The sequence below is a fragment of the Salarias fasciatus genome, chromosome 11 (genome assembly GCF_902148845.1).
Source record: "Salarias fasciatus chromosome 11, fSalaFa1.1, whole genome shotgun sequence".
NCBI lineage: Eukaryota > Metazoa > Chordata > Actinopteri > Blenniiformes > Blenniidae > Salarias > Salarias fasciatus.
Genome location: NC_043755.1, coordinates 11,101,316 through 11,115,321, shown reverse-complemented (window position 1 = coordinate 11,115,321; position 14,006 = coordinate 11,101,316). Strand labels below are relative to the sequence as shown.

The following is a 14,006-nucleotide window of genomic DNA, read 5'->3' as shown; positions in this document are numbered from 1 at the left end:
CGTCATTTCTTATATATAGTGGGAGATGAGCTTAAAATGAGTGTTTTGATTGTGTAAGTAATAAATATCTGTACAGGTGTTGTCATGTGTCATTATCACACATGTGAAAATACAATTTGTAAATGGATTTTCCACACACAGGGGTTTTGACCTTTCGTGTGGAGTTTGCATGTTCTCTCTGAGCATGTACCTTCCTCAGTCCTGCAGTGGTGGTGGAGCTGCTGCAACACAACGCTCTGCGGGTTTTACCGTCCTCTGCCGAACCTCCATGTCCTGACCAGACCTGCTGTACGTGACGTTCTTATTCGAGAAAATAGTCATGGTACACATCAAATTAAACAAGATGTGGGAGATACACGAACCACAGAGGAGATTAGAACACCAGGAAATATTGAAAAGTCACCATGAGGTTAACGCAGAAAGAACAATGACAGTAAAAGTCCTGAAAAATAATACTCTGGAGACAAGATTTACTTCAGGGCCTTGTATACTAACCCTCTTTTTCTGCTTCCTAAAGACAAAAGTCTGCTCTCTTCACTTGAAGGGCTTTATCGCCCTCACCGGCCTCTTTACAGTTTGCTCTGAATGAGCTGATAGTGTAATAGATTCTTTCCAGTGACATGTGGCTGGCGTGAGAGAGAATAGGCAGCACGTTCACGGCGGCACAGAGGGAGGATGAGGAAAAGAGTGGGACTGAAAATAAATTGGGGGGAAAAAAGAAAGGTGGCAGATGGGTGATACACACTCGCGGTGAAGAGGACAGCTGGCTCATCGCTTTCCAGCAGCTACACGGGATCAAGAAAATGGGAGCATTTTACAGAGAAAGGCAACATATCTTCAGCTGAATGGTAACAACTCACGCACACACACTTCTCATTTTCAGTGAGGAACAATGCAGGTGTCTGTCAGCGAGTGTAGGAAGTGAGGCAGAAGGAGCAGCCCAATCATGTTTTGTCTTGGGTGCTGACAGAAACATCTGCTAGATGGTGTGTGTGTGTGTGTGTGTGTGTGTGTGTGTGTGTGTGTGTGTGTGTGTGTGTTGTTAATGGTATTAACTTGCATCAGACCAGCCAAAACACACCTTTTTACAACCCACGTTTTCATGTGCGCTCACAAAAAAAATCCTTCTTTGATGGAGAAGTTGACCTGTATGTTTCTACTGAAAAACCTTGTATGGTTTTAAACCAGGATATCTTTATTACAGCTGAAAGGACTTTGAACAGATTGCCCATACCGGCACTGTGTGGACCCAGTTCAAGCTGCAACTAAATGTTATTTATGATTCACATTCTAAAAAAATATATTTCTTTCCATGAAATCCAGGAGATGGTTTAACTCTATACACTGAACTGTTTCTGCTTTCTATCTGTGGTAAAAGGAATTCACTTATATGGTGCTTTCCCACCACTTGAGCTGTATCCAAATGGCTTTGCAGTGTTAATCACATTCACCCAGAGATGAGGAATTGAATCTGTAACCTTACAATTGAGAGACATCTATCCCCCAGTCTGTGATCTATCTGATTACTATACATTCACCAAGCATTTTCCCCTTTGGGACATTAGATGAGAAAACCTTGCCTTTAAAGTGAAACTTGTGTCATGATTCTAAGTTGAACAACCATTTCTCTGTGTTGGGTCACATGTGATCTGTTGCCATAATTTCATAAATGTATAATACACACATGAACTCAACAGCACACGGTTATGACTTTCAGTCATTGCAGCCCTTCAGCGGCACATCCAGACAGTCTGCGATTTACAAATATATTCAGGAGGCTGAGAAATCCTGACCTTCAGACCTTTTTCTGGATCCTACATTTTCCACAGTGAAACTCTAAAGCACCTTGCATCACACTGCATCCAAACCATTCGTGACAGATATTACAGCTTCCCATGGAAACAGCTTGGAAGGCTCCACATCCCCAGCATGGCTATGTGACTGCCGGCCTGGCTCTTTGAGGGTTAAAATAAAGTGAAATACTGTCTCAGTTTATTCCATTTGGATTTAATGGTATTTAATTACTGTTTTTGGCTGTTGGGAGGTATCCACATTCGGCTTCAAGGGTCCAGAGTATTAAAAGTAAGCTGCAAAAATTAAATTAATTTGGCATCAGACCATCACTGGCTTGCAGAAACCAATACTCTTCAAAGTTCTCATATCCAATTTGTACCGCAGGCCCTTTCTTTAATTTCTGTAGGATCGTAATCAAAGCCTCAACCGTTTTTCTCCCACAATTTCAAAGAACAGCCTTTGTTTTGTCATCTTGCTTTATTTGCCACTAATGCATGTTTTTCGTGACCTTTCACCTTATGCTGCAGATGAGTGATCTGTGCATGTGAACTTAATGCAAGATACCATCAGCCTGGGAATGACATTTCACTTTTTAAAACTTCTTAATAAGAAAGAATGAGGAATATGAGAGGTCCTAATGCTAGTTTTCTTGACAATAAATTGATATATAAAAATTTGATTGATGGTTAGATGACTTTTCTGGAAAGCTACAGATTTTATTGTTTCTGTGCAGCACTGTAATTCTTTCAGATATAAACTTCAAAAGTACATTATGTAAATCTTAATGCCACTGCTGTGCACTTGGGGGCGGTAGCGAGTCACTGAAGTTGTTTTCAGTACAACTCCTAATTTTCAAAGTTTCTAATGGTTCCAGCCTCTGCTGTATTTACCATTCTGTCAGTTTTCTTGTTGAACTGAGGACAGATCAGATGCCACACTCACACAAATAGACCAAACTCATAAATAAAGCACAGCACATCCACATTAAGGCTGTTTTCTTTTAATTTGCATTACTTAAAACATCTCAAATATTTTAAAATATATCTTTATAAGGCAACTTTAGCATCACTGATCAAATAAAATACAGAACACAGAGACAAACTGCTGAAGTTCATCCCTTTATTAGGGACTGAACCTTTTGGATTCACTTTTACAGCTTTCTGGAGACATTTTTGCTTGTATTCATTAAAGCCACATGATTTGTTTCACTTGTGCAAGTTCCTGCAAGGCCTCCACATCCAAACAAACCCGTCTTACAGGCTGAGAAGCTGCTTCACACCAGGAGAGCAGAATGCATTAGACGTTGGCTAATCTGGAAGCAGACCTGCTTCGTGACAAGATCCTCCTTTTGACATATCTTAGATGAGACACACCTCAGCAGACACTTTTCTCTTGGATTTCTAAAGAAAAGAACAGTTGAAAATAGGAACTGGTGGCCATGAAAAGGGGTGCTACAGAAAAGAGTACTTATTGATTTTGTATGCAAATAGTGTAGCTTTAGTGTGTGTGTGTGTGTGTGTGTGTCTGTGTGTGTGTGTGTGTGTGTGTGTGTGTGTGTGTGTGTGTGTGTGTGTGTGTGTGTGTGTGTGTGTGTGTGTGTGTGTGTCCTTGGCTGAAGGAAGCTGGACTCACTGTGGAGGAACTCAGTTGTGCCAGTTAAGCATCCATGAATACTAAACCGAAGCTTGAATAGAACATTTTTTCATCCAACTTTTCTTTTTCATTAAAATTAGCCAAATTCTGCAATTCATAAAAACACAACTTAGAAAATATCTGTCATATTTAACTTTATGCTAAGTACAAAAATATACTATTAAGTCTTCTTTCCCTCATGTACAGGCCTATAAGTGCTCGTATTGCAAAGCTAAAATATACATCAATGCATTTTCATTTCAAGTGCAATCACAATGTCAGTAGCTGCAGTCCAACCAGCTAATTATTAAATACATAGCTTTACATTTTCAGACAGAAACACAATAATTAAAGCACATAAATGGTTACCGCTTTTGGTTAATTCTGCTAGAAATTCAAGTTAAATGATGCAGTGGTCTGACTTAAAATGTTCTCTGTTGCTTTCAAACTTCGTGTACTCCACAAACCAGATTAGCAGGCACTGAGATGTCTGTGGAAAAAGGAAAACAACAGTTCTCAAAAGAAAATGATGGACAATGTTGAAGTATTGAAATCTTCACATCAAAGATGTGTCTTTCTGGACAAACACAGGGGGGAGCTGAACTGTCAAAGGAAATAGTTTTTTGTTACCGATTTTTGCTGGCTTGGGGAGGTTGAGGTTGTCCATGATTTTCACAAACTCCTCCAGGCTCTTTGTCAGGCGTGGGTTGAACTTGCGCTCCTCACCGACGGTAGAAACCGTCCGTCCTGATGCAGACAGAGCGACATACACATAAAGGCAACATTAACTGGCAGGTTATCTGAAGCCTAAAGTCATTTTGACCACATTTAATTAAAAACCACACGAATGCTTTGAGATGATTAGCAGTCTTATGTATCCCTGTAGTAGATGTGCTCACAATTTGACACCCTTGTAGTTAAGATTAGAGTTTTATCACAGTAATTGAAGTTTCCACCGACTTGATTTTCATGTGAACCTCACTCATCAATTGTAATGTAAGAAAATACCTGGGAATTTGTGAGAGGACTTCATACTGACTTACTGAACTTCGATCAACTTTCACATATTTGCTTTCCGGCAAACCTAAAGCTTCCATTTTGATTATTTGCATTGATTCATATTCACGTTTACAACTGATTTTCTTCAGTTGAAAATTACAGCCCTGAAAGATACAAATCTGTGTTTTTGTCACCGGTTTTCACCTCAGTGTTCGATTCTATCAGCGTCATATTAGTTTTATGGCAGGTTGTGAACCACTGTCTTCATGTCAACACAGATTTTATTTTTTTCCCCCCACCTGTGTAGTCGTGCGCTGGGTAAATGAGGCAGTGGTCAGGCAGCGTGAAGATCTTCTGATGGACTGACTCATAAAGCGTTTTAGGACACCCTAATCATCAGAGACAAAAGCAGCAGTCAGTTAGAAACAGAGGCGATGCTGCTCCCTTGTGTTCACCGGGCCGCATTGCAAAATCACTTAATCCAATGGAAGACTGAAGTCAAGTTGAGGCCGACCTTGCTGGAAGTCAGTGCGGCCGCAGCCTCGGATGAGAAGAGTGTCGCCAGTGAAAGCCATGCTCTGGTCCCCGGACACCAGCGTCACACAGCCGTCTGTGTGTCCCGGAGTGTTTCTCACAGTCAGATACTAGCAGAGAGAAAAGACGACCATCACTCCAAGGCCTGTGAACTGTTCTTAATCAAGACCCAACAAAAGCACACGATGCCGACACAAATCCAGAAGATACACTTACTTGAAAGCATGAGCTGAACACACACATGCATGCTGAGGTAAGTGAGAAAAAAAAAACCAAAACAATAATAATAATAATAATTTTCCTACGTGTTTTCCGAAGGTGATCTTATCTCCTTCGGTGAAGTGAATATCTGCTGAAGCGCCGCTGAATTTGGAAATGGCGCTTTTCAGTCCGGCCAGTCTTTTCTTCATCAGACCGGTGCTGGTTATGTGGTCCGCGTGGCAGTGAGTGTTCACTGTGAGAAAAACAAACATGACATCTTCCAATATGAAGCACAGATACAACTCTGATATTGATGGTTGCGATAATTTGTGTATAAGTTTGTCAAGCTCTAAATTTTGAATCCATTTGTAATACCATGTAATAGCAATTATATTTGCAGTTCTGTGCAGCACAGCAGTATTATATTGTGAACTGCAAGTTGTATAACTTTGATTATGTCACAGCTGATTATGTGCATGCTTATAAAATAAGTGGAAAAAAATATACAACTCTCTTAATAGAGAAAATGTTCACTGATTTATTGAAGCTTCTTTGGCATAAAACCTTCAGGATATTTCATTAAGTTTAATTTCAATAGGACTTTCATCTCAGAACTATCATAAAAAAGTTGAACATTTTTAAGGCTATAACAAGACGCTGATTGACACAGAAATGAAATCGTCAAAGACTGTCACAAAGACATCTTGATATGTGGAATGACAATTAGAGAAATACCTGCTACAGTTAGGTTGAGTCCCAGTTCGTCGATGAGCTTCAGGTCTCTGTCGATGGTCTCCAGGACAGGGTCTATAAGGACAGCCTCCCTGGTCTCCGAGTCAGCCAGCAGGTAGGTGTAGGTGCTGCTCTCTGACTCAAACAGCTAGACAGCAAACAGTACGCACGAGTCAATTTGTCATCAATACAAACAGTCTGCTATTGGAGTTTAATCACAGATTACAGTCGTAACAGTAGATATAACACTCATTTGCTCCTTTGTCCGAATAACTTGTACGTTTTGTGTCAATAAGGGTCCGCTTTAGGGGAACTGTGACGGAATATTCTGTCATATTGTTTCATGTTTAATCAGATTTCCAAACATAAAAACATCAAACTGCTTTCCTTGTTCAGTAATTTACAGTAAGAGGTGCTTTTCCAAAGCAAAGCACTAAAACACATGACAGTTTCTGACAATACATGACATCTGAAGCAGAACTATAATACTTTGTCAATTTTTAAACAAATCCCCCTGGTTTTTTTTTAATCCTACGCAAGCGGCACCTTTTTCAACGTATCATATTGTTATTTTTCCATTTCTTCTATAGATCGTCATGAGCTTGTTAGATTGGGAAATAACAGCGAGAAATGACAACATTTTCACATACTGTTTCTTGTGAAAACAATCATACTTTGGCATTTCATTCTCTGATGATTCTCGTTCAACCTGCTTAGCTGAAACTGTTTTCCATTTTGTTGCCAGATATTCATAAAGTTATACATAATCATGAAGGATGTAAATTGAAGCAGTAATGAGCAGCACTCACACATTTCTTGGTCCATATTGAGAAAATGAGAAAAATAGGAGTGCTTACAATGTTATGCAACACAGGATATAACACTATCAATCACGGCGGCTACTGGAGTCAAATACGGATCCTCGTGTCTGAATATACTGAAAATAGGTGAAAAGCTTATCGCTTGTCAGTTTACTGATAAGATAGTTAAACAACCACATATCTCGTGTAAACAACTTTCATAAAAGGCTAACTCTTGATGCACAGTTATATTGCCTTTAGCTCCATTTTATGTTACTTAGTTTTCATTCAAAGTATCATATCAGTTCCAGAGCAAAGACATGGTAACTTCCAAATATGTGCTGGTTAAGTGTCTGGCTATATTGAAAGTGAAGTCAATTTCAGTTACATCTATTTTATAATTATTTCAAGATTTCAGTGTGGACAATCTTTCATGAAAACAAAGACAATCTCTACTGACTGAGATTTCATGATATTAGGTAAAAAAAAATGCAATATTGTTGCACTGGCGATATGATTTGCAATAAATGAGCAAAAATGTGTTTAACGGTGAGATTGTGTGTGTGTGTTTATGATAAAGTGTCCAGTCTGGTGTCATCTGATTGGCCAACTATGTTGACACGCAGATCATGAATAATATGCAAACACAAGTCATTGCAGTTTAATCAGTTCTAAACTATGCTTATATTACAAATGATGATAACGTTGCCATATCCTGCAGCACTACTATTGACAGATATTAATAATGCTTAGCTATCTCGGCTTGTCTAAAGTAAAAACACACATTTATTGTTTCAAGTTATAGATATGAAACTATAAATAAGCAAGCTACCTTATAAGCTTTTTGTTGTGCAGTGTTTATCTGCAGGCATACTTCTTTTCCCATGGTCAAACTTTACACAAGTCCTTGATGAATGATGGAAGAAAAATGAGAAGGTGCACTTCAAATACTTCTGTCCCCTACAGCTGTCAAGAAAATGATGGAGTGTGTGGCTCATAAAACCTCCATCTGCACAGCTGTTACCTGTCAGGCACTGTGCACAAAGCAAAGTCGCTGCGCAGATCGATCTGCCAGGTGTGTGTTCATCTTGAATTTTATCAACCACAATCCTAAAAACTCAACGTAAACAAACTAGCTTAAAATGCTACACTAATAAACATCGCGAGCTCACGGCTTAAACTCTTCTTATACTTCCGGTACCGTTAACTGGAATTATTGTTGCTATTTCATGGTACACTATTCTTTACATGCAGGATTAAATTGTCAAAACAGCAGAAACTCACTTGTCTGAAGAGCAGTCCTTGAGAAGAAGCCATCCTGGAGCTGTACCGCCTGCCGGTGACTGTCAGCGGCTCGATCCAGCTTCCCACACCGGGGTACGAGCGCCTGCTCCGGGCAGCTGAGTGACTCCAGCCCTCGGCGGTTCCCCCTATACGTAGCGTGAGAGCCAGAGCCCGGCTAACCGGTTTCACTCTGCTCATTACCGAGCACATAATTCTTGATTTTCTGGCTGTGCAAAAAAGATATTTATCTCAACCGACTGTCTGAGGAAGCTAGCAGGTCAAGCGCACGGAGACAATGGCGTGCACCACCCTGCTGTCACCTCATATGAACTACGCGGCTGTCATTAACTTTAACAACGGCTCTGGCGGCTGCCATGGCCAGGGTTTCAGTTAATATTAAACAACGAAATCCTGGTTAGTCCCGCTAGTTACGCCTAGTGATGGACTTCCTCTTCGCCCGGTGTTATGTCAATGTAGGTCATCTGTATTGTCAGAGGTGCGCGTTCACGAGGCTTGACGCTCTCACGCCGTGCACGCCGTGCAAGCGTGGGCGGCTGCAGGAATACGTGACTTTTCACATTCATTTTAGAGGATCTCATTTTACTAAGACTAAACTGAGTGATAACGCAATATAAGAGCATTCTTATCCGATGTGTCAAAGTCTCTCAAATGGGCCATTTTCACAGCTCCACTACTTCCTGAAATTAACTGTGCACATTAATTTCCTGTCTTGCATTATTGGCCAAAATGATTAATCCAGGTGTGTCTTGTTGCAGCAGTCTAAACCAGACACACCTGGATTAATCAGTTTGGCCAAAAATGCAAGACAGGAAATGAATGTGCACAGCTATTTTCAGGAAGTAGTGAAGCTGTGAAAATACCCCATTACAATAACTTATAAAGAGTATAAGTGGAGAATTTGGTGCCAAGAATGAAAAAATCATCATCAAAGATCCTCCACTCTTAATGTATTTGGGTTTATCAGTAATGTATGGATAATACCGTAATTTGTACGCATTTTCCTGACAATAGCTGTACCGTGGTCAGTGTTCTTGCAATGCTGCTGTAAAAGCTTTTCAGATCATCAGATTATCTGACACATCGAATCCTGTTGCTCCAGCAGGAATTCCCCTTGTTACAACACTCTGTTCAAACAAAGTTGAGACATACTGTCTTTGCAGAGTTAAAAACACTGATCCATATCACACACACAGCATCACTCATGAAATCAACCCACAAAATGTTTTCCTGTTAAATTTAACAGGAACTTGGACTTGGACTGGCAACGTAATTGTGTAACCTTCCTTTCACCGTGTGTGATGAAACAAGATAGACAGGAGTAGAAATTTACACCGCAGTTACAATTACTGTAACTACTGACCACCAAAATCTGAGTGCTCAATCATCCCACCTCAACACTCACATAGAAATATCCCCTGAGGCAATGCACTCACAAACCAAGACATTTACTGGAAATCTTGATATTCTTATGTTATAAAAATAGAAGAATTGCACACTTTAGTTCATAAACTTTATGAAAAGATCCTTTCAAGGTATAAAACAAAGGAGATACATTTGCAATTCATTTTCCATTGAAGAGGCTGAGTAAAAATATAATTCTTTTATGGAAGACCTGTTATTTAAATGAGTGCTTAGAATCCTTTGAGAACATTGGTGTATTTCCCTTTGGACATACAGCGATAGCTCTAAGAAGAAGTTCTATGAATAAGAAAGACCATAGACACAGATACAGATGAGTGATTTATTGTTATTTGTTTGGTTCAGTGTTTGTTGTTGAGAAGGCTTCAGTCACGGCTGCTGTTGTATCATCCCCTGTGTCTGGTTTGCCCTGTGTCATAAATAGAAAGATGGAAACAACACAAAAAACAGCTCAAATAATGTTTGAGCAAAAAAAAGTCATTAAATGTTACAGGAGAGGTAAGAGTGACATTTATCAATAAGAAATACTGCAGGCTATAAAAGTTGTAAGAGGCTTTGTGTCACTATAATTTATTGAAAGCCCCCTTCCAGCACATGTTAGGGACTGAACCTGTTTTCTCGTCTCTACTGCATAATGCTGCGCAGTGTGTCAGTGTGACGACTGTCTGGTTAGCATAACCCCGGAGACATATTTACATTTAACCTTGAGGATCTCAACCGACGATGAGCTGAGGTTTCATCCTGTAGAGACCCAAAGGAGAAAATGTTTTTAAATGCATCTATTGGTTTTTACGTTCTTTATTTGTGGTCGAGTATTCTGGTGAACATGTTTTTTTCTTCCTACGAAATAAGTTAAGCAAAGCTGTGCAGTACACAGTGGGTAACACTGTTGCTTAGCAGCTTATATCCAGGTTTTTGGGGGCTTTCTGAGAAAAGTTTCCATGTCATCTGTGTGTGTTCTTGTCTTTGTTTTGCTACTCTGGTTAAGTTCCACAGTCAAAAACATGTATTTCATTAAATGTACATATTTGCTGTTCTTCATTTCTATGTGTTTGCCACGTGACGGACTGAAGACCTGTCTCTCTGTAACCCGAAGTGTTACGAAGCTGCATATAAAATTAATATATTGATGAGTGAAGTAGCTCAAAGGACTAAAGTGAACTTTTGTTGGACAGGTCCCAGGAGGTTATAATATGTTTTATAGCAGAATATGTGACAGGCAGCCAAAGGTGTTGATTATATCAAGTTCAAAGTACAAAATGAAGGACAGTGTCTATAAAACACACCTTGTCAATCACGTATCCCTTTCTGATGACCGTACTGCCTGAATTTAGGTGCAGTATGAGCAGGAACTGTGCTTTAGGAGTGACCTCAAAGCAAGAAAACCTCAGTTTGTTTGAAAACTTCATGTTTTTAAGTGGAGCGTTTGAATGTTGCCCATTTACACGCACTTTTTTCATTCTATGCTTGCCTGGGAGTGCTTTGGGTTCCTCCCAGGACTCACTGGTTTAACCAGTGACTTTAAATGGCTCATGTATGGCTGTCTGTCTCTCCGTTCTCGCCCTGTGACAAGACTGGTGAACTTCTTTGTCTCTGGTGCTTATAGGAGATGGATGGATGCGTCTGTCCGTACCTCTGTGTGTCTTTCAACCCAGTGCAGCAGCTGAGTTACTCTGCTGTAGACGCCCGGATTGTTGGGCCGTGCGCAGCCTACTCCCCAGCTCACCACCCCGGCCAGCCTCCAGTCCCCACTGGATGTCTCACACAGCAGGGGTCCGCCGCTGTCACCCTGAAAACCCAACCATTCATCAGACATGACACAACAGGCGAGCGCTTAGCGGTGAGTGACACCACCCTGACCTCAAGAGAAAGGAAAAAAAAGAAAGAAAAAGAAAAACATCTCCATAAATCTGCATTAAACTCATAGAGATCTGAAGCCACCGGGAGATTACCTGGCAGGAGTCCACCCCACCATCCATGCTGCCAGCACAAATCATCCGAGGGGTGATGAGGACGCCGTACACGCTGTCGTTGGAGCAGATGGATTGAGCTATCACCTTCACCTGAGCCTGCCTCAGCTCATCTGACGAAAAGCCTGTTGAAGAAGAAAAGGGAGCACGGCCAAATAAAAAAGCCCCCTGTAATGATGTTAAAAGTGCAACTTACAAACCTCGAATACCAAGGGCTTACTGTCACTCCCAAATGAACAGGGATCAATCTTTCTTTTTAATTTATCTGATTAGTTAGATGTGACATGATGATATTATTGTTATTATATGTAAAGTGTCTATTTCTGTGTCAAAATGATAGATTTTTTTAGCATAGAACACAGTTATACATCACTCTTGGGGGCACAGTTCTGTGTAGAGGACATAAGTTTTGCATTGATGCAGCATATTACCTACTGAAATTCCCTCAAAGGTTTAAATCATCTGACAATGTGCAGTTGTGTACAAACTCTTCCAGTGTCAGAGCAATGCACCTCCTTCACGAAGAGACCCCCAGCCGGTGATCCAGCAGTCCGCTCCTGGAGGGAAAGACTCGCTGGGAACTGGCAAACAGACCGGCCGCACCCCACCTGCAGACAGAGACAGTAGAGATCAGACTGACAAGTAATCCTGGTGTGAACTTGAGCAGTAAAGCGATCACAGTCTGGGGTGAACATGATGATATCATTAGGAGAGATCCAGGTTCGGGGGGCTTTCTGTGTGGAATTTTTATGTTCTCTCTCACTGTTGAAACTTCAATTTCCTTCCACCTTCCGAAAAGATGTGCTCAGTGTATGTGTGTGTGTGTGTGTGTGTGTGTGTGTGTGTGTGTGTGTGTGTGTGTGTGTGTGTGTTCTCGTATTTCTATCCTTGTTGGGGCCAAATGTCCCCACAAGGATAGCAAAACGTGAAACGACGTGCCTTGTGGGGACCTTTTTCCGGTCCTAAGTAGGAGAAACTGTGTTTTCTTGACCATGTTGTTGTTACTGAAAAAAGTAAAAGTGCAAAAACATTTCTTTAGGGTTAGGCTTTATTGTGGTGTGGGTTAGGGTTAGGGTAAGGGTTAGGGCTAGGGGCTAGACATGAATGGGAGTCAATGGAAGGTCCCCACAAGGATAGAAATACGAGACTGTGTGTGTGTGTGTGTGTGTGTGTGTGTGTGTGTGTGTGTGTGTGTGTGTGTGTGTGTGGATCGACCCAGAACCATTTCCTGGATAAAGAGCTGTGGAAGGTGGTTCATTTTGGAGAAAGCTTCTTTCCCACAGCAGATTTGGTCTCCTGATTTTTGTCCTTGCTGCTTTTCAACAGTATCTAAAGAGACTTCAGCGCTTCAGAATATTTTATGCTGTGTTCAGTTTTGGCAAAGTCAAATATTCACTTGATGTAGATCTGGCAGATAAAGCATGACTGTGAAAGCATTTTCAAACCTTTATGAGGGGTTTTATGGAACGTTATAAACCACATAAACAGCCGTACAATATCTAGTTTACCATCTCTTCAGCACTGCTTTCCTATTTCTTAGCTCATCTATTTCCACCTCACTATTAGCATCCTGGATTCTGTATCAAACAATCCTTTCATATATTCTGTTTATAGTCTGGCTTGATTTTCAGCATTGTGAAGCTGCGGTATCCAGTCTTGGTCCTTGACGACCGCGGTCTTCTTTTACATCCCGCCCTGTTTCGAGACACCTGAATCAAGTGAATGCACCATCATGAAACTCTACACAATGCCCCATAATGATCTAATCTCTTTGTGTTTTGTTGCAGGCAAACAGCGGAAACATTTGGCGCTCCCGGCAGACGGAGCCGCCTGACGCTCGCCTGTCATTTCCATGTCAGTGACGGTTCTCAGCAGCCCCACGTCGTAGTCTTTGTTCTGGCTGCTGAAGAGAGGGTGGTAGTGGATCTGTAGGGCTCTGTAGCGCTTCCCAAAAGAGCTCTGAGCGATGTTGACCGTGCCCGCCACCACCAGCCAGTCGGCCGCTTCAGTCCACTTGTTCCTGCACAAGTGTCACAGGAAAGTTTGTGGTTTGAATTCAGCTCAGGCAGCAGAGAGCAGTTTTCTTTTTTCTTTCTCTCAGTAAATGCCAAACTCGCATGGATGGCATTTATCCCATCTGTTAGATGAGATTTACAAAAATATTTAGTGATTAGGCACCAATTAATCTCACAAATAAACATTTAATGAATTTGCCATCTTTCATCTTTGTTTTTTTTTTTAAATTTATTTCTGTTTCATTTTCTTTCTTCTTGCCTCACACATTCACTCCTTCACGTCCACATCTTACTCGACAAAGCAGTGAGCTGCCGTGATGACCCAGTGAGAGGAGATGATGGAGCCTCCGCACATGTGTCTCCCTCTCCAGTGCAGACTGACTTGCCAGCCCCACTTTTCTGGTGCTGCCACGGTTCCCCCGACGATCCGCCGGCCATCACTCACCACGGCCGGACAATCTGGACGTGAGACGGTGAGCGAGAAGAGACGAATGACGAGCCGTAAACAGACAGCACACACACAATGTCATATTTGAGGATGGTGATGTTACATTGGCAGGGTTAGGGTCAATGAGAATCACATTAGTGTGTAATTTAACATGAGG

At 41.2% G+C, this 14,006-nt stretch overlaps 1 protein-coding gene across 1 annotated transcript; it reads right to left on the bottom strand.

Moving 5' to 3' along the window:
• Positions 1–3,297: 3,297 nt before the first annotated feature.
• On the bottom strand, positions 3,298–8,450 carry LOC115396862 (persulfide dioxygenase ETHE1, mitochondrial-like). Its single transcript, XM_030102930.1, has 7 exons — positions 7,977–8,450; positions 5,896–6,040; positions 5,265–5,413; positions 4,940–5,069; positions 4,725–4,814; positions 4,057–4,173; positions 3,298–3,916 (listed from the first exon to the last, which is right to left on the bottom strand). Exons 1-7 carry the CDS (start codon positions 8,184–8,186, stop codon positions 3,870–3,872), a joined length of 888 nt encoding a protein of 295 aa, XP_029958790.1. The 5' UTR covers positions 8,187–8,450; the 3' UTR covers positions 3,298–3,869.
• Between the last annotated feature and the right edge of the window lie 5,556 nt (positions 8,451–14,006).